Source organism: Mastomys coucha, unplaced genomic scaffold (assembly GCF_008632895.1).
Source record: "Mastomys coucha isolate ucsf_1 unplaced genomic scaffold, UCSF_Mcou_1 pScaffold1, whole genome shotgun sequence".
Taxonomy (NCBI): Eukaryota; Metazoa; Chordata; class Mammalia; order Rodentia; family Muridae; genus Mastomys; species Mastomys coucha.
The window spans coordinates 71,806,746-71,826,052 of record NW_022196891.1 but is presented as its reverse complement, the minus strand read 5'-3'; the positions used below and the strand labels follow the sequence as shown (position 1 = coordinate 71,826,052).

At 39.3% G+C, this 19,307-nt stretch overlaps 1 protein-coding gene across 1 annotated transcript in view; it reads right to left on the bottom strand.

Annotated features, from left to right (window-relative positions):
• Fmn2 (formin 2) overlaps window positions 1-19,307 on the bottom strand; it is a 334,557-nt gene that overhangs the window by 146,394 nt on the left and 168,856 nt on the right. Inside the window, exon 9 of the mRNA XM_031379313.1 lies at window positions 9,677-9,738. Coding sequence (XP_031235173.1) covers window positions 9,677-9,738 — 62 coding nt within the window. The remainder of the gene's footprint in view (window positions 1-9,676; window positions 9,739-19,307) is intronic.

Genomic DNA, 19,307 nt, shown 5'->3' with positions numbered 1-19,307 from the left:
AAAAAAAAAAAAAAAGATTACATTCTAAATAAGGTTCGGATAGCAAATACTTCCATCTGTTTCAGAGAGATCAAATACGACGACGTTAAAACCGTCCATTGGCAGTTAAGCAGCTGGCAAAAGAGAAAGTATATTTACGAGAAGGCGCTCACATTAGCTTTATATTATTTTGTCCCCAAGGGTAAGTAATGGAATGCTATGAAAGATTACCTCTCACATATTTATGGCAAAGTGGAATTAAAACATTACTTTCTTCTAGATAAAATTTGCACGCCCTTCCAATGTCCTTACTAGTAAGACACAATGAAGCCTGTTCAGATGGTCATACACACATAAAAAATACTCGGGGAGCTTTATTTGAGTTAAGTATTATAAGTAAGCCACCACAATAAAGTTTAAAAGATTTCCAAAGAGAATCTATGCCAAGACAAAGCATATGCATGGTGACTGCCCCTCCCCCCACTCCTCCCAGGGACCCTTCATAGCAATCCGTTGTGTCACATGGAGTCACATAGGACTTCCATGCAAGTTAAGACTATATTCCTCCAAACCTCAATCCTCTCTCTGTCATTTCTGCCACTTACTGCTGCTCACCTCCCAATTTACTTTCTGGGACCTACTCTGAGATGAAAGATAGGGAATTAGGTTCGGCCAGTAGGAGGCGCTAGAGAAGCTGCGTCAAAAAGCAGGGGAGGGATATCTTCCCACTCCTACGTACAACTGTCTACTTTTTTTCGTCTTCTGTACTGACCAGCAGTAATGGTGTCAGAGGACATGTGAGTGTACCCTGGCACGACCCCCACAGCACACTCATTGTGCAGGGCTTGGTAGTAGCCTTGCACCTATGGCCTAAACTTCCTGACCAGTTGCACTTGTCCTAAACCTTCCGGGGACTAGCTGGCCCCTGAGGTTTGTTTCCTAGACTCTATAAACATACTCTAAGCTTTAGGCATGCCGACTCTTACAAGAGTGTTCATGAGTCTATCTACCTACTACAGGAAAGCTTGTTTAATGATTACCTAGTTTCACAGCGGACTAGACAGACTAATAGGTTACGATCATACCTTCCCCAGTGCGTTCTGCTCACGGTCTTGAAGGACTCTCTCCAACATTTGTCCTTCCTTCCCTAGGTATGCTTGCTAAGTCCCAAAGTATAATGAGAGCTGCCATTTTAATTCTGTATTCTCTTATCGCGTGGTATCTATTATGATAAATTTTACTGTTTGTATTATTCCCTGGCTTTTGTTTTCCATTTGAACTTGTACTGGCAGATTGGAAAGCAATTCAAGAAGACATCTCAATACTAATCTTTGGCTTCAGCCCGGAATACACTAATGAACGCACAGACTCACACACAGACACACAATACATCCAGAGACACACACTATATTATGATGTTAAAGCCTGCATAATATGCATATCTCATGATACTTCATAATATATATTTGTACAAATCTGGATATATTGTAATTGTCCTATTGTAGATTTATTAAAATTATATACTACTTTCCATATTAGTCTAACTAATTGAAGGAAAGATTCGGTTAAAGACATCTTCCGCTTGAAAAAAATGATCACTTAGTTAGATATATCTAAAGGCTATTTTTAAAATACAGATATTTTAAAAAGTAGTGTATGTAGTGTACATGTATGACTGTATGCTTGTTCACATGTGCATGTGTGCATGCAAGTTCATATACAGATGAGTGGCCATGCATAGCTTAAAGTCAGTGATAAGAGTGCTCTCTGACTAGTCTCTACCGTATTCCTTGAGGCAGGTTCTCTCAACTGAACCTACAGTTCTCAGAGATGACTAGTCTAACTAGCCAGTTTGCTCTTAGCTCTAGCAATGTACTTCTGTGCCTTCTGGAATTACACGTGGTTACTATGTACACCTTGCATTTACACAGGTTCTAGTGAACTCTGGTCCTCACATTTACACAGTAAATATGCCTATTCACTCAGCCATCTCCTCAGACACCATGTTTTATTTTCATCTTCAATTGATTCTCAATGATGTAGTAGGTTCTTCAATATGGGATACAAAACAATAGTGTTTCACTGAATCTGCTGCTGAAAGCTAATCCTAGACATCAGGTATTTAAAAATAAATTAAAATTCTTCTTAATGTAAAGAACCACAGAAAGAATACTGATTTCATTTAAGTGTTATATTTTGTGCAGAGAATAATGAGATACATGCATAAATATCACCTAAGATACAAGTATAAAATTATCCAATATACCAAAGGCACAGGAAAATGAGATCAACTCTCAGGAAAATACAATTATCTGATGCAAGCCACAAGATGACACATAGATGCTCAAATAATAGACAAGGGATTTGAAACACTAGTAAGAAGTGTGCCTCATGATATAAAGGCTAATATTTTCAAATATATTTTAATGGAATATTTAGCTTTAAATCTTAACATTTCAAGGGGGTTCTGGAAACAAAACATAGCATGAAGTATCAGAAATCAAAGTTCTCACCTAGACAAAACTAGTAATAGCAGAATTTTCTTGATGCATCCTCTTAGGACTCTTGGATCTGTTTCAAGTTTGCAACTTCCAGAGAAAGAACTCGGCTTTAAGTTGGGTGAACCTGGTCAACCCAACTTACAAATCACAGAAAGGGACTCTATGCTCCAGGTGTTGATGCTCTGTGGTTGGATCATCGTATCTTATCTTACAATTGATTATAAAGAAACGTAAAAAGGGGAGGCAATCATTGCATCTCACCTGTACAGTGCCTTACTTGCTGAGATAAATTCCAAGTGCTTTAAAGAATCATAATTTGTTTCCATAACCCTCATCTCTCCTTTTCATTTTCTGAGAGCCAGCATGTATAACCAAGGGAAAAATCAGAAAGAGCTCACACGTTTCCAGAATAAGGCTGTGAGCTCAGAAATAATCTAAAAGCCATCCCGGTCTGATTATTAGTACCAAGACCATCCATTCCAATCAAAGTAAACAAGGCCAAAACCAAAACAGCGAACACCAAGGAGTGATCTGCATTACTGCACTATCCGATTCTAAATAAAAAATAATCAAACAAATGTTCAAGAAACAGGAAACTGTGTGCTATTCAAAGACAGAAGGTGGTCAGTCGTTAGATACTGTGTATGAGAAGAATTTTTAAACATCTCAAAGAAAGAGATGAAAAGTCAAGAAAATGACGTGCAGCCAAAATGACAGCACCAATAAAGAAACAGAAACTCTAAAAGAGAAATGAAAAGAAAATCCTGGTGCTGAAAAGTGAAGAATCAAAGAGGAAGGTTCCACTAGAGGTATTCAAAGACGGGCAGATGAGAGTCAGCAGAAGAAAGTGCCCACAGCCTTGGTTTTAGGGGTATAGAAGGTTAACAGATACGAGGAAAAGAAGGAAGCTTTAAGAAAAAAGAAAGGATGACATGGAAAATGGGACCCAAAGAGTTAAGATGTACAATGCTTGAATGCAGGAAGAAAGGAGCAGAGAGAAAACCCGAAAACCAATAGGTTAACCTTGGCCAAATTTGATGAACACGTTGAAAATAAACATCCAAAAAGCTCAGTTCCGTGTAAGGTTAGAATAGTCATAATGACACTTGAAGGGACAAGAGAGGACATGGTCTTCGAACTAACTCCTAGGGGCTGTCACCTACGCTGCCCTCCCCTACAAACAATGTGTGTGACATGCCTGCCTGGCATCCTCTTCCTCAATCATAAGAGAGAAAGCTACTAAAGGCAGGATGATGCTAAAAAGTCTTCAGGTACACGTTGGACATTGATCTAGCTCTCCAGACCTCACATGAGAAATTCTCTTAAAGCACTCAGAAAGGATTTTTCCTTCTCTCCTAAAGTGATATCCTCAAGCTGAACAAACTTCTTTACTTCTTTAGAAACACGATTCCATGTTTGTTCTTTTCTCTGCCATCAGGCAAGTTCAGTATTCTGAAAAATCAATACTGACCTACTTTTCCTCAACTAGTTTTCAACACACACACATACATATATGGGTGTGTGTGTATTATATGTGTATGAAAGACATATTTATATGATAAATACATATATGTACATATTATATAACTTTCAAGTTTAGACTCTGCCTCAAGTCACCACACTTATTGGTTACTTACTTATGGATGGGACAAAATATCTGACAAAAGAGAGGAAAGATTTATCTTGGCTCACTGCTCAGCCCATCATGGTGGGTGAAGTCACGACAGGAGAAGCGTGAGGCAGCTGATCATCTTGTATCCATGTCAGGAAACATACTGATGAATGTCCATGCTCAGCTGGTCTTCTCCTTTCTAAGAAGTTCAGGATCCCAGGCCATGGATTGGTACTTCTCATAGGTGGGTGTGTCTTCCCACCTCAGTCAATTCAATACAGAAATTCCTTAGCAGGATGCCCACTGTTTCCACAGTGATCCTAAATCCACAGAAATTGGTTCTCAAGATTCATCATCCCTTCATGTGTCTGGGTATGGTGATATATTAAAACAAAGAGACCCACACAAAAATACATAATAATCAAACTTTGGTACAGAAAATCTCACCAGTGGAGAAGAGAAGCAACAGATAATACAGAAAGACCCTCTGAAAGATTATCAGAACATTTCACCTCATATAACTGAGAGGTGAGGAAGCGGTGGGCCCTTCTGTTCAGAAGATAATCAGTTCCACCAAAGTGAAATAGAAATTAGGATGTGGGCAGATAAAAGCTGTGGGAGTTCACTACTAGCAAGCTCCTCCTTAAAATTAATCAAAGGGAATGCTACAGGATGAGATGGAAGAATAGCAGTCATCAAAAATATGAAAGAGTAGAGACTACATTACAAATATGAGCACCTCGGCCACATGGGTTCCCATTAGGAGCCTGCCTCAGCTAAGACAAAGCAAATTGTCTTCGTGACCATGAAATATCAGGTCCCCAAGGATCACTTGCAGGAGGGGAAGCACAGCCATAGCACACAAAAGGCTCAGCTACTTTCCAGGAATGGAAAAGGAAATATTTTCTTCTTTCTACTTGTTTTTCTGGTTTTCTCAAGTCATAGAAAGACCAACAAGGGCAAACACATTGCTTCATATGGAAAATATTATTCCACACTAATTGCATAATGATAATATGATATTGGTTTTCTGTTCACTGTATTTGTATTTAGAGTCACATACAGCAAAGGGGAGCAGGGAGACAGGGTGGGCAGGTCTTCGCACATGAAACAAATTGTTCTAAAGTTTAATAGCTTGAAACGTTATTTTAAAATTCTCATAATTCTTCTGGTCTAGGTCAATTTGTCTTGGAGTTGCATTCAGATAGCAGACACGTATGAGTAGATCCATGTGCCGAACCTACAAATATGTTTGTTGTTTGGCAGTCTGCTGAGAATGTAGCATGAAGGGTAGAATTCCTGAATTGCATGCTCAGTGCGTCTTCAGTTCCATTAGAGTGTGCCAGATTGTCTTCACAGGGCTGGTACAATAAAGTATACAGAGCGTACTTGCTTTTGACTTCTTCACATTTATTTTTTTCTTGGCATTAAAAGGCCAGCTTAATTCTTGATTGGAGGTTTACGAAAACGTATCTGGCTGATGTCTTACTTTATTTTGCCTGTTGCTTTTTAAGAATGCAAGCTTTTTCAGATGGTTCTTAGAAAGACATGTCTATTTCTCTTTGAACTGTCTCTATAGTGTCTACCAATTTCTCTTTGGAGATGTCTTAAAAATGTAAGCATTTTTATAAGTTCCAGCTCCTAATGTAGTTTTTCTTTTTTCTTTCTCTATTATGAAGACAGAGTCTCACTGTAAGGCAGAAATTTCTTGATGGACCATGGGGTTATCTTTTAGAAGTGTTTATGTGTCATTTCTTTTTTCTTTTCTGGCTTACTGCTTGGTTACTAAATTTGAATGAAAAGTGATCAAAGTTTAAAAATATTTTAAAATATCTGATTATTGAAAAATAAGTTAAAAATTCTAGAATATAAACTGATAAACTAAAAATCACCCCTTTTTAGTGACAGGTTTGAACAGATGAGCAAAGACAATATAAGTACCTAATACGGTGAACAGTAACAAAACATACTGAAAACTTAATGATGGACTGAATTTCAGGAACTTGTGCAAAATACCACAGCTGTAGCATGTCAGCCTTATACAGCATAAAACGAGGATTGGGAAAATAGTGCAAAAATAGCCTTGCAGGTAAAAGGTTAAAAAATGAAAAATCGTAAACATGAAAAGACACAGGATCACACAGACTCAGGAAGTTCATCAAATACCCTGAAAGTGATTACAGAGAAAACTGGCAGCTATATCATAATGAATCTGATTAAACAAGATGTAAAGGAGCCTGTAATAGCAACAAGGAGGAGGAGACAGCTTAGCTCACAAACAGCGGATGATGGGAGACTCCACACCAGAAGCTATGGAGGCCAGAGATAAATGTCCATTTCCACTATGCTGAAATAAATTGTTAGTTCACAAGTCTCTATCCAGCAACAGCATGTCCTTTACAGATGACGGGGAAAGAAAAACATGCAAAGATAAAAGCATATTAAGAAAGTTCACCCCTGAAAGGGTGTAAGAGTATACACACCTTAAATAGGATTTGTCATTTAATTTCGACTCTGTCAGAATGAAAGCAATGTGAACTGTATGTGTACAGAGATGTTCTCATCTGACAACTGGGGTGTAATGTACTACCACGTAGTAGTTACGCATAAAGAATCTCTGTTAAGCCCCGGCGTATTAACTAATGCCACTGAAGTGCCAAACAAAAACAATGGTACCATCTGGCTGGGGTGTCGGCCTTGTGTTCTGGCCCAACCAGAGGTGATTGCAGAGTTGTAGAGACTGAGCAGCAGCTGTCCAGGCACAACACCAAGAAGAAAGGGAAGGACCACAATAATCAATCAAACTGAGATGGCCCAGGGGCATTTCCAGGTAGATGTCTACAATAATGAGCTAAACAGTGACACAAGAAAACATGCAGAACCAGAAAGCATGAAAACAAAACTCTTTTAAAAGTAATGAATGAAGCTTTAATAATGGACACCCCCTCCCCAAAAAAAGAGATCTAAGAAATGACAACAATGTTTAGAATAGTTTCTTTAAAGTCCAATGAATGACAAGCCTATACAGATAAATAATATACAAAGAAATCAAAATTTCTGACACAGAACTAAAAATAATATTTTTGAAAAAAAAAAAACCTAAAGAAAGAAAAAAATAAATAAAACAAAACAAAAAACCCAAGTAGATGAAGATTGCTATAGGCTGCTTCAAAAACAAGATCTTCATTGAATAATCAGTTTTGAGGTACTGGTTTCAATTAGGAACAAAAGGGAAAGAAAAAAAGGAATAAAGGAATCTCCAAGAGTTAAAGAATGCCATCAAGAGCTTTAACCAGTGGTTGGTAAAAATTCAAGACCAAACAAACTAAAAAGAACGACAAAGCATATTTACTGAAATAATCGCTAATCTGAAGAAAGAAGCCAATATCCAAATACAGGAGGATTGGAGACTTCCAGTCAAATCAAAATCAAAAAAGGAGCTCCCTAAGATAAAAAAAAATATCAAACTAAAAGCAAATCCATAGGAGGAAATCTTAGAGTAGAAAAATATTAGAAACATACAACAGGGTGGTGAGAAGGCTCAGTAGGTCAACACACTCGCTGCATGATGACCTAGATTTGATCCCCAGAAATCTAATGGTAGAAAGTACTTAATCCTATAAATTGTGCTGTGGACTCTACACATAAGCAGTGACATGCATGAGTGCTCATGCATACACACACACACACACACACACACATACACACACACACACACACACAAGTGAGTAAATAAGTGTAAAAGAAACAAAAACCCTGAAACAGAAGTCTCACCATGACTCTCAGCAGAGCCTTTGGATAAGCCCTGTTGGTCTGTAAAGCGCAATATGAAATCTTCAAAATGGCGAGAAAGAGGAGGAGAAGGAGCCATTTGATAATACTTTAACCCAAAACCCATGTTTCAGAAATGAAGGAGATATGAAAACAAGGTGTATGAAGATGCTTTCCTTTAATCTTAGCACTGTACTTGGGCAGAGGAGGTGGGCGGATCTCTGAGGGATTAAGGTCCGCTGGGCTACCTAATGACACTTCCTCTCAGACAGGCACAGAACTCAATGGAGTCATAATCGGAATGTAGGGAATCCGCAATGATAGTATGGTAAAAAAAAAAATTATTAATAGTATAAAAGTTACCAGGCAAAACTACTAATGACTATCATTTATTAATCATCAAGGGACACATACTATGAAGTAATGTCTAAATGTGGTAGAGTTAACATACAAAATGTATAAGAAACTCAAGCAGTTAAACAGAAGAAAACAAAATATCCAGTTAAGAAATGGACTGAGGATCTTTAATAAACAGTTCTCAAGAGACAGAACTATTCAACAGTCATATGTTTAGCATCACTAGTCATCGGAGAAATACAAACTGAATCCACATCTTACAGAATAACAAAGTGTAAAAAGAAGAAAGTCTGTATATACCAAATATTGTTTGTGCTGGTATGAATTAGAACCGCCATAATGGGCAAACTGCATGGATGTTCCTAAGAGATCAAGTCTGAAGTCATCACATGAACGATCAGGTTGGCTTCTACAGACTGACTCAAAAGACTTACACCAGTATGTGCAGGAGGCCTGTCTGCTGCCCTGTGGTCGCTGCACTACTGTTCATAATACCGAAATTAATAGCATCATGCTGTGTCTAACAGATCAATAAATAAAACTGTCACTAACACACACACACACATCAATATTTGTCAGCCTTAAAAAGAAAGAAATTTGTTATTTGATGCAATATAGATGGAGTTTGAGAGTCTTATGCAAAATAAAATAAATCATGCATAAAAAAGACCCTGACAAACATTTGTCCTTAATGTAGAAGCTAAATGTTAAACTTTGAGAAATAGAGCATAAGCAGAGGTTCCCAGAGCAGAGCTAGGAGCAGAGGGAGGAGCCTAAGTGAAGGATACAAACCCTCAGTTAAGATGGAGGAATGAAGGCTTTTTGAGATGCATTTCAAAGTGTAGTAAATACACTTAGGTTGTAAAGTTGCTAAAAGATTAAATGTTCCCCATGTTCTTACCACAAAAGCTAAGGATTTGACTTAATGGACACATTAACTAGACTCATTTCACCTTGATAAATCATGACATCATTTTGTATATCATGAATATGTAAAAAAAAAACCTATCAGTTTCAAATCGAAGATTAAAAACTGTAAAGCTGTGCAAAAGATGTTTTAAAAAGAAATTAGGCAGAGAGTCTGCATGTCTAAGTTTGTCCTGCATCAAATATTAACATATGCAAAATTAGTGTACTTTGAAAGCCTGAAAACTAGCAAAGTATTCAATATCTGCAAAATGGACAAGAGCAGAGCTTGGCTCAAGTCAGTGCCTGCACAAACGCTGCTATCATTTCAGAAGAGGAAATAGGAACAACTTCCTAGGAAACGCCTTTCGAGTCAGCCTTGAAAACATACATTTGCCCAATACGTTCCTTGAAAGTATTAGGAAGCGCTACCTACTAAGTTCGCTGCATGGAGACTAAGCTTCCTTGGAGGACACTAAAGCAGCCCAGTTCATGTGTGAAAATACGCATGTCCTGAGCAGATCACACAGAGAGAACTGCTCCTACTCACATTCTCATAGAGGGCTTGAAGGGTCTCCAGGTCCACCACAGAGTTATCCAAGTTCACAACAGCTGTGGGAAAAAAAAAAAAAGACAAAGAAAAAAGTGTAAATTGCCATAGGTCAACTGTGAAATGATGTTTAGCTATTTCAGGCCAAAGGTTCGGGGGCAGCGGTTGGAGTACCCATGAACTTTAACTTCAGTGGGCATACTTGCCCCACTCCAAAGACCAAGTCTCAGAAACTGCACAGGTGTCATGTTTCAGTTGCTCTCTGTGCTGGCTAGTTTTAAGTCATCTCCACACAAGCCAGAGTTACCTGGGTAGGGCGAGGCTCACCTGGAAAAAAACGCACCAGGCTGTAGGCAACCCTGTAGGGTATTTTTTAATTAGTGATTGATGGGAGAGGGCCCAGCCCATTTTGGGTGGTGCCATCCCTGGGTAGGTAATCATGGGTTCTGTAAGAAAGCAGGCTGAGCATGACAGGAAACAGCATCCCTTCATGGCTCCTGAATCAGCTCCTGCCTCCAGGTATCAAACCTTCTTGATATCTCGCCCTTCCTTCCTTTAGTGATGGACCATGGTGTAGAAGAGTACGTCAAATAGACCCTTTCCCCCCCAATGAACTTTAGGTCATGATATTTAATCATAGCGATAGGAACCCTAACTAGGACACTACAAATACAGCATCCCACAAGTATGGCTCAAATGTTAGAGGATAAGTGTAAATGAGCTTTTCACTCTTCAACGAAATACATTTAACATTGTGTTTTGCATACTATAAGAATGGTAGGCAGATCATCCATTAAATCACTGTGGCCTAGTTTTACGCCAATAACTGTCGATGCGTGTCAGCTTACTCAAAACATCTGGTGAAGCCTTTTTTGGTTTTGATATTCAGATGATCACAGACGAAATAGGTCATCAAAACCTAGAAATATGTTCTCTGAATTTTTTGGGGGGGGGAGTTTGGGGGAGTGACACTCTGTAGAATACTATATTGTATTTTATATCAGGTGGATTCATTAAAATTTCATTAATACTAATCTGCTTCCCATGCATGTCTTAGGCTGAAACAGGGCAAATTTGTCACGAGGCATTTGTGCCAAGGAGCCACTGAAGAAGCTCTCGTGGGATTAAAGGTTTCCAGGAGAAAAATCACAGTGTGGATAATCTCAATTTTGATGTATTTATTTTTATAACTGAGGCAATTTACTATGTCTCTCTCGTCAAATCTTAAAGTACACATTTACTAGTTGATATTGGCAAAAGGCCCAAGAAAAAAATTAAGAAAAAAAAAGTGGAAATTGAAGCACAGGATGAAGCAGAAAACTAACCAAGGTAATTTAACATTTCTGGGAACAGAGCCCAAATTCACCAACAAATGTTGTACCAAGTAGAGTATGATATTTCCACTCTAATAATAATCTCCTGTCTCAGTTTAAAAATTAGTGTTCCTATAGAAATCCAAGAGTCAGATTTTCTGCCAAATCTCCTGATTATTAGATTACACCAAGCAGCACTAATTAGTAAACTTAAGAGATTAATTCATAGTATCCGTTGAGGTAATATAAAACAAACTACATGAAACTTAGATTAAAGTAGAAAATAAAAGTAACTAACTGATGTATGGAAATGTTTCCTTTGGTTTTATAGTTTAGTCTAAGGAAAATCTAAGCGAATCCTAAGGAACCCTAAGTGAAAAACCTAAATAACTTTGTAATTCACCAGGCAATAATCACCCTAAAACTTTTTATATTTCTCTAATGCATAGTAAGAGATCTGTGAGAAAACTACAAAATATATTAGTAATAAATTTAGTGTAATATTTCACCCTCAAGACATAAAACACTGTTCAATTCAAGTAAAACTCACAGAATACATTTATCTTTTGACTATACCCATGATTTTCTATAATTATTAATTTTAAAATTACGAAGACTATTACTCTGTTGGCCAAATTGACCATAAGTAGGAGAAATGACCCAAATCAACAAAATTAGAGATGAAAGGAGAGGTGATTACAACACACACTGAGGAAATGCAGAGACTCGTAAAGTCATGTTTTAAAATTCTATATTCCACCAAAATGGAACACCTAAAAGAAATGAGTGAATGTCTAGATATAGAAGAACTCTCAAATATAGATAATAATATAACCAGATTTATAACAACCAGTGATATAAAAGTAGTATTTTTCCAAATGCTATTTTCAGTAATAATAACACTCCAGTCTCCAAGCCAGGCAAAGACTCAAGGAGTTATAGGCCAACATCTCAGATGAGCACAGATGCAAGAACAAGTCAGTGAAATCTTTGCAAGTGAATCTGATCTGATCCTCCTTTTCCCCAGAGATGCAGAAATGGCTCCACATGCAAATCAACACACAGACTCCACCAAATTAAAACTAAAATTTAGAAACCAAGTGGTCATCTCACAAGATGCATAAAAGGCCTTTGCAAACAAAATCCAACATTCCTTTATAATAAAAGTCCTGGAAAGAGTAAGGGCACAAGGGATATTTATTGATGAAATTATTAATTAAATTAAAAATTTTTTATGAGAACTGAAGAGGCTACCTCCTGTAGCTAGGCAGGAACCATGGTGGAACAATAGAGATACCATCCCACCCACAAAACTTTCCACCCAAAATTTATCTTGTCTACAAGAAATGCAGGCAAAGTAGATGAAGCAGAGTCTGAGAGAATAACCAGCCAAACTTGATTGAGACCCATCCCATGGGAAAGCACCAATCTATAAATAAGACTTTCTTATGATTGCAGACAGGAGTCTAGCATGCCTGTCCTCTGAGAAGCTCTACCCAGCAGCTGACACACACATACAAAAGCAGATAACCACAGCCAAACAGTGGATGGAGCTTGGGAACTCATATGGAAGAACAGGAGGAAGGATTGCAGATCCTAAGGGGATAGGAACTCCATAGGAAGAACAACAGAGTCAACTAACCTGGACCCTTAGGGCTCTCAGAGATTGAACCATTTATCAAAAACCAGACATGAGCTGGACCTAGCCCCCCGCCACACACACACACATGAAGCAGAAGTGCAGCTTGATCTTCCTGTAGGTCCTAAGAAACTAGAGTAGTGGCTATCCCAGAAGCTGTGGCCTACACATGGGATATGTTCTTCTAGCTGAGTGCTTTGTCTGGCCTCAGTGAGAGAGGATGTGCCTAGCCTAACAGAGATTTGATGTGCCAGGGTGGGGAGATACCAAGGGGGAAGGTCCACCAACTCAGAGAATAATGGGAGGGTAAAAGAGTGGAAGAAATGTGGGAGGGTATGACTAGGAGGAAGACAGTGAGTGTGGTATAATAATAATAATAATAATAATAATAATAATAATAATAATAATATAATTTGACCCAGGTTTACATTGTATCAACACAATGTAATTGTGTTGTAGCATATTTTCTCTCATACCCTTCTCTTTCTTTTCTTGCGCCTCTCCTCCTGTTTTACCCCCTGTTTCTCTAGGATTTCTTTATATATACATGCATGATCTCATATAGCTATAGACAATGAATATAGGAGCAAAACAATGAGATGAATATATAGTATTCGTCTTTCTGAAATGGGCATGGTTTACTCAGTATGATTGGCTCCAGTTGTACTCATCTTCTTGAAATCACACAACTTCATTCCGGATTACAGTAATGTGCCTACAGTTTGTTTTGAAATCAAACAATGTCACCCTGTATTGCTGCCATGGGCCTACAATTGGCTTTAGACACCTCCATTACTTGCGTACTGTGAAAGAGTACTGCAAGAAACATGGATGTACAAGTATCTCTGAGACCCTGGGTATCTGGGTCACATGATAGATCCACTTTGAGGTGTTGAAAAGGCTCTAGATTTACACAGTGGCTGGACTAGTTCACATTTCTACCAGCAGCATATAAAGGGTCTTTTTGCCCTCACTATCATTTGTGATTTGATTTCTTAACGATTGCCATTACATTTAGGGTAAGATGGAATCTTGGTGTCATTTTACTGAGAAAGCACATGGGAGGTGCAGGTGCATGCCTGAGTATGTGTGCACCTTTGTGAGGAGGTAAGGCATGCTTTAGCTTGTGTTTCTCAGGTATCACCCATGTTAAGTTTCTGAGATATATCTTACTCTACTACTACTTCAAACTCACAAAGTGCTGAGGCTCGATGGCCAGCAATCCTCAAAGAAACCTACCGCTGGGGTTACAAGCACATGTCCCTGTGGTTTTTACCTAATGTATGTTCTGGGCACTGGATAAGGATGTTGGCAAGGCAGATTGTTCTATCTGAACTGCTTCCTGGGCCCTTAATGGGGTTTTCAATAAATAGCAACCTCAGACTCTAGCCTAGACAACGTCTGAAATATTCCCTAAAATACTACTCTTACACAGATCTCCAGGTCCTCTCAGTTCCAAACTCTCCATAAACGAAGGTCATCAGTATACCAAAGAGCCCCTCACACTTACCTACACCCATTTCACAGAAACAAACTACAAGAAGATGGCTTAGTCTGTGAATATGAAGGATATGAAGAGCCACTAGAGCCCACATTAATGCTAGCCATGGATCCTAGTAACCCTAGAGCTGAAGAAGGAAGAGATGCAAATCTCCTGGGTTACTACTCTGCCAGTCAAGCCAGTCAACACAATCAGAGAGCTCCAGGTTCAGTGAGAGATTCCCTCAAAGAATAAGGTAAATAAGATGGGAAGCAATAGAGAAAGACATGAAATGTTACTATGTGGTCTCCCTATGCCTGAGCACACCCATTCATAGGCATACTGTGTCCCTCCATGGAGATTGCAAAATAGCACAAATGTTTTAGCTCTCACTGGGCCCATAGAGTGCCCTAAATACTACAGCCAATTTTTAATTCTTTCTTTTCTATTTTGTGATCATAATATAATTATATCACTTCACCCTTCTCTTTCCTCCCTCCATACCATTCCATATACTCCATGCTCTCTTGCAAATTCATGATCTTTTCTTCATTAAGTTTTGTTACATACATACATTTGTGCATATAAACAGATAGATAGGTAGATAGACAGATAAATAGACAGACAGACAGACAGACAGACAGACAGAATGTGTTTGGTATGTGTAAGGTTATTGTATGTATGTTTCCAGGGCTGATCATTGGTGTTGGATAATCAATTGGTACACATGTTCTTCTTTGGGGAAGGCTATTTCTCTTCCTTAAAGTACTCCTCTTTAGTTGTCTGTAGTTCTTTTCATAAGATTGAGGCCTGACGGGCTCCTCCCATGCACTCTAGTGTAAATATTGTTGTTATTGTTGTTGTGGAGCTCATGTTTGGGCAGTCATGTTTGTTAGACTCTATATGTGTAGCTTCTTACAATACAAGGAGATACTGTGTCACAGCTCACTAGCTCTCGCTTTTCCAATCTTTCCTGATTGTGTTTTATAGATGTTGAAGCTAGGCTTCACAGATAATGCATTTTGGCATTTATTTAGCTTAGAAGCTTTTCAGAATGAAATGGAAATGCCATTACCCAACCTTCAGAAAGAAGCCTTCAGAAAGATTCTTTTCAGCTTCTGACTATTATAAATAAGGCTGCTATGAACATAGTGGAGCATGTGTCCTTACTACATGTTGAAGCATCTTCTGGGTATATGCCCAGGAGTGGTATAGCTGGGTCCTCTGGTAGTACTATGTCCAATTTCCTGAGGAACACCAAACTGATTTCCAGAGTGGTTGTACCAGCTTGCAATCCCACCAGCAATGAAGTAATGTTCCTCTTTCTCCACAACCTCTCCAGCATCTGCTGTCACCTGAGTTTTTTATCCTAGCCATTCGGACTGGTGTGAGGTGGAATCTCAGGGTTATTTTGATTTGCATTTTCCTGATGACTAAGGATGTTGAACATTTCTTTAGGTGCTTCTCAGCCATTTGGCATTCCTCAGTGGTGAATTCTTTGTTTAGCTCTACACGCCATTTTTAATAGGGTTATTTGGTTCTTTGGAGTCTAACTTCTTGAGTTCATTTACACAATGGAGTACTACTTAGCTATTAAAAACAATAAATTTATGAAATTCTTAGGGAAATGGATGGATCTGGAGAATATCATCCTGAGTGAGGTAACCCAATCACAAAAGAACACATGGTATGCACTCACTGATAAGTGGATATTAGCCCAGAAGCTCAGAATACCCAATCCACAAACCACAAGAAACTCAAGAAGAAGGAAGACCAAAGTGTGGATACTTCGATTCTTCTTAGAAGGGGGAACAAAATAACCAAGGAAGGAGTTGCAGAGACAAACTATGGAGGAGAGACTAAGGAAGGACAATCCAGAGACTGTCCCACCTAGGAATCCTTCCCATATTCAGCCACCAAATCCATACACTATTGTGGATGCCAACAAGTGCTGCCTGACAGGAGCCTGATATAGCTGTCTCCTGAGAGGCTCTGACAGTGCCTGACTAATACAGAAGTAGAGGCTCACAGCCATCCATTGGACTGAGCACAGGGTCCCCAATGAAGGAGCTAGAGAAAGGACCCAAGAAGCTGAAGGGGTTTGCAGTTCCTTAGGAGGAACAACAATATGAACTAACTAGTACCCTCAGAGCTCCCAGGGACTAAACCACCAACCAAAGAGTACACATGGTGAGACATGGCTCCAGCTGCTTATGTAGCAGAGGATGGCCAAGTTGGTCATCAATGGGAGGAGAGGCCCATGGTCCTGTGAAGGTTCTATGCACCAGGGTAGTGGGAGAGGGTGGGCTTGGTGACCAGGAGGAGGGGGAAGGAATAGGGTTTTTCCCAGAGGGGAAACAGGGAAAAGGGATATCATTTGAAATGTAAATAAAATATCTAATAATAAACAAACAAACGAACAAACAAAAAACCAAAGAAGCCTCAATGGCTGGCCTTAGGACAAAGGTGTCATACATTATAATACATCTACCTTACTCTTCACATAGGCTCACAAAGGCAAAGATAACTGCAGAAGCAAAGACCAAATACTTACATGGGTAAGAATACCTGCTGCCAAGAGGACCGCAAGCTATAGCGAAAAAAGAAAATCTTGTGGACATGATGTTTTGCCTCATAGAAAGTGATGGCTTGTATGCACTTGGCTCAGGGAATGGCACTATTAGGAGGTGTGGCCTTGCTGGAGTAGGTGTGTCACTGTGAGTGTGGGCTTTAAGACCTTCCCATAGCTGCCTGGAAGTCAGTCTTCTAGCAGCCTTCAAATGAAGATGTAGAACTTTCAGCTCCTCCTGCACTATGCGTTCCTGGACACTGACACACTCCCACCTTGATAATGGAGTGAACCTCTGTACCTGTAAGCCAGCCCCAACTAAACGTTGTTCTTGTAAGAGTTGCCTTGGTCATGGTATCTGTTCACAGCAATAAAACCCTAAGACATAGAAGAAAGGGAAAAAAAAAAAAGATCTTTTGGAAATATCTAGATTTTTTTTTATATGACAAGGTGCTGAATAATTTTCTGTGACACAACCTAGAATTACCTGAAAGGAAGAAATACCAATTATTACTTCTATAAGATCCAGCTGTATGGCATTTTCTTAATTAGTGATGGACGGGGAGGGCTCAGCCCATTATGGATGGTGCTAATCATGGGCTGGTGGTTCTGGGTTCTATGAGAAAGCAGGCTGAGCATGCCAGCATGAGCAAGTCAGTAAGCACCACTCCTTACATGACATTTGCATCAGCTTTTGCCTTAGGGTCCTAGTCCTGTTGGAGTTCCTGTCCTGACTTCCTTCCAGACGGAACATCCTTTCCTCCCAAACTTGCAATTTTTGGTCTTGGTACTTTCTCCCAGTAACAGTAATCCTGACTAAGACAGAAACCCAGTGCAGCCTGGATGCCTCCAAAGAGGGTGTGTTTCCAAGCAAGTCAGTCACAAAAGAATCAAGCATCCAATGTGACATTCCTTCATAAGGAAATCCCTTCATGCTAATCCACAACTGAAAACATACACACCTGGAGGGTTCCAAAAGGAAAAAAAAAACTGTCAAAATGTATGTGATAGGAAAAATTGTCAAAAAATGAAGTGAAACAGTTTTAAATGTATGGCTTGGCTTTGCTCAATTAGGCCAAAGAACATACCCGATGCTGTAGAAAGTTACTGTAGACCACAGGACAGCTTGCTGCTACGTTCATGTCAACATTTCATTTACCCTTGGGAGACAGAAACTGCACAGCATTCTTCTTTTTGCCCACCAGCACACATGCTCCAAGATGCTGGGCCATCAAGAATGTAGGCATAGCCACACTGAGAGAATTGTGGTAAAGGTGTCACGGGGTTAGTGCTATTGATACTTTTGGCCAGAGCTCAGAAGAGAAAAATGAATCTCCCTTCTGTCCCTGTCTCCTATCTTAGCATTATAATTTGTAGAAAATGTGAAGTCAGGGCTCAGTAGATGGGTCAGGGATTGGTCTGCTCAAGCCTAGAGACCTCAGCTCAGATCCTCAACATCCACATAAAAAAAAAATATGGGCATCACAGCCTGCAGTTGTAACCCCAGATCTGGGAAGGCTGACATAGGAGGATTCCCTGGAACTCACTAGACAGCCAGTATGGCCAAAGTAGTGAGCTCCAGGACAGGTACAGTAAGAGCCTCTGTCTCAAAAGTCAAGATAGAGAAGTAAGAGGAAGATGCTGGATGTTGACCTCTGACCTCTGCAAGCAGGTCCACAAATGTGAACGCTACCTTCAACATACACACACTCACAGACACACACAGATACAAACACACACACACACACACACACACACACACACACACACAAAGTGTGCAAAGAAAGACTGAAGCAAAATGCAGGGAGTATGTACCTGGAGATTAACTCTGAGGTAAATTCTCAGTCTTTCCCTGGGAGGCTTTATTCCTTCGGCCAGCCTGTGGGAATCTTACCAGATGTTTAGCTTGGCATTCTTTACATACTCACATATACAGGCTCTTGACTATTTCAAATAATTTTTAATGATGTTAAGCCTATCTATGTTAAATGAGGAATAAATCAATGCCTTGTTTATGAACACCACATAAAAGAACAGCACCCTGCTGCCCATATATTAAAGGTTCTATATCTTAAAAATGTTCTCCTTTCAGTCCACAATGTATATTCAAAAAGGTGTTTTAACTTACAAAAAAACCAAAACAAAACAAAACAAAAAAAACAATCAAAAGTTGTAGTTTTCCTGAAATCACACAGACATGGATGTAAAACATGGATCTGCAAACGGATCAGCCCTGTGTGTGTCTCGTGCAGAGACGTGGTAGGCTCTTTGGGCCGAGGCTTTTTCATAAGGGAAATGGGTCCATATATGGCCATGTTGTTATTAAGAGTAGAGACAACAGCTCTATTGTATGGAATAATCTGCCACAGTAGGTACTCAAAAAATAAAAGTGTTGATATGAAAGCAGAAAGCTACTGGACAGAGGACAGGACCAGGAGGAAGAGAAAGGGAACAGAAGTAAGGGGTGAGGATCAACAGAGAAGGCAGGAAAATGCCAGTATGAAATATTGTTTTGCCAATTTAAAAACTTCTTTTTTTATGGGGGGAAGGATTTATGTGAAAGTGCTGTTACTATTTTTTTTATTAGATGTTTTCTTATTTACAATATCTCCTTTCCCAGGTTCCCCTCC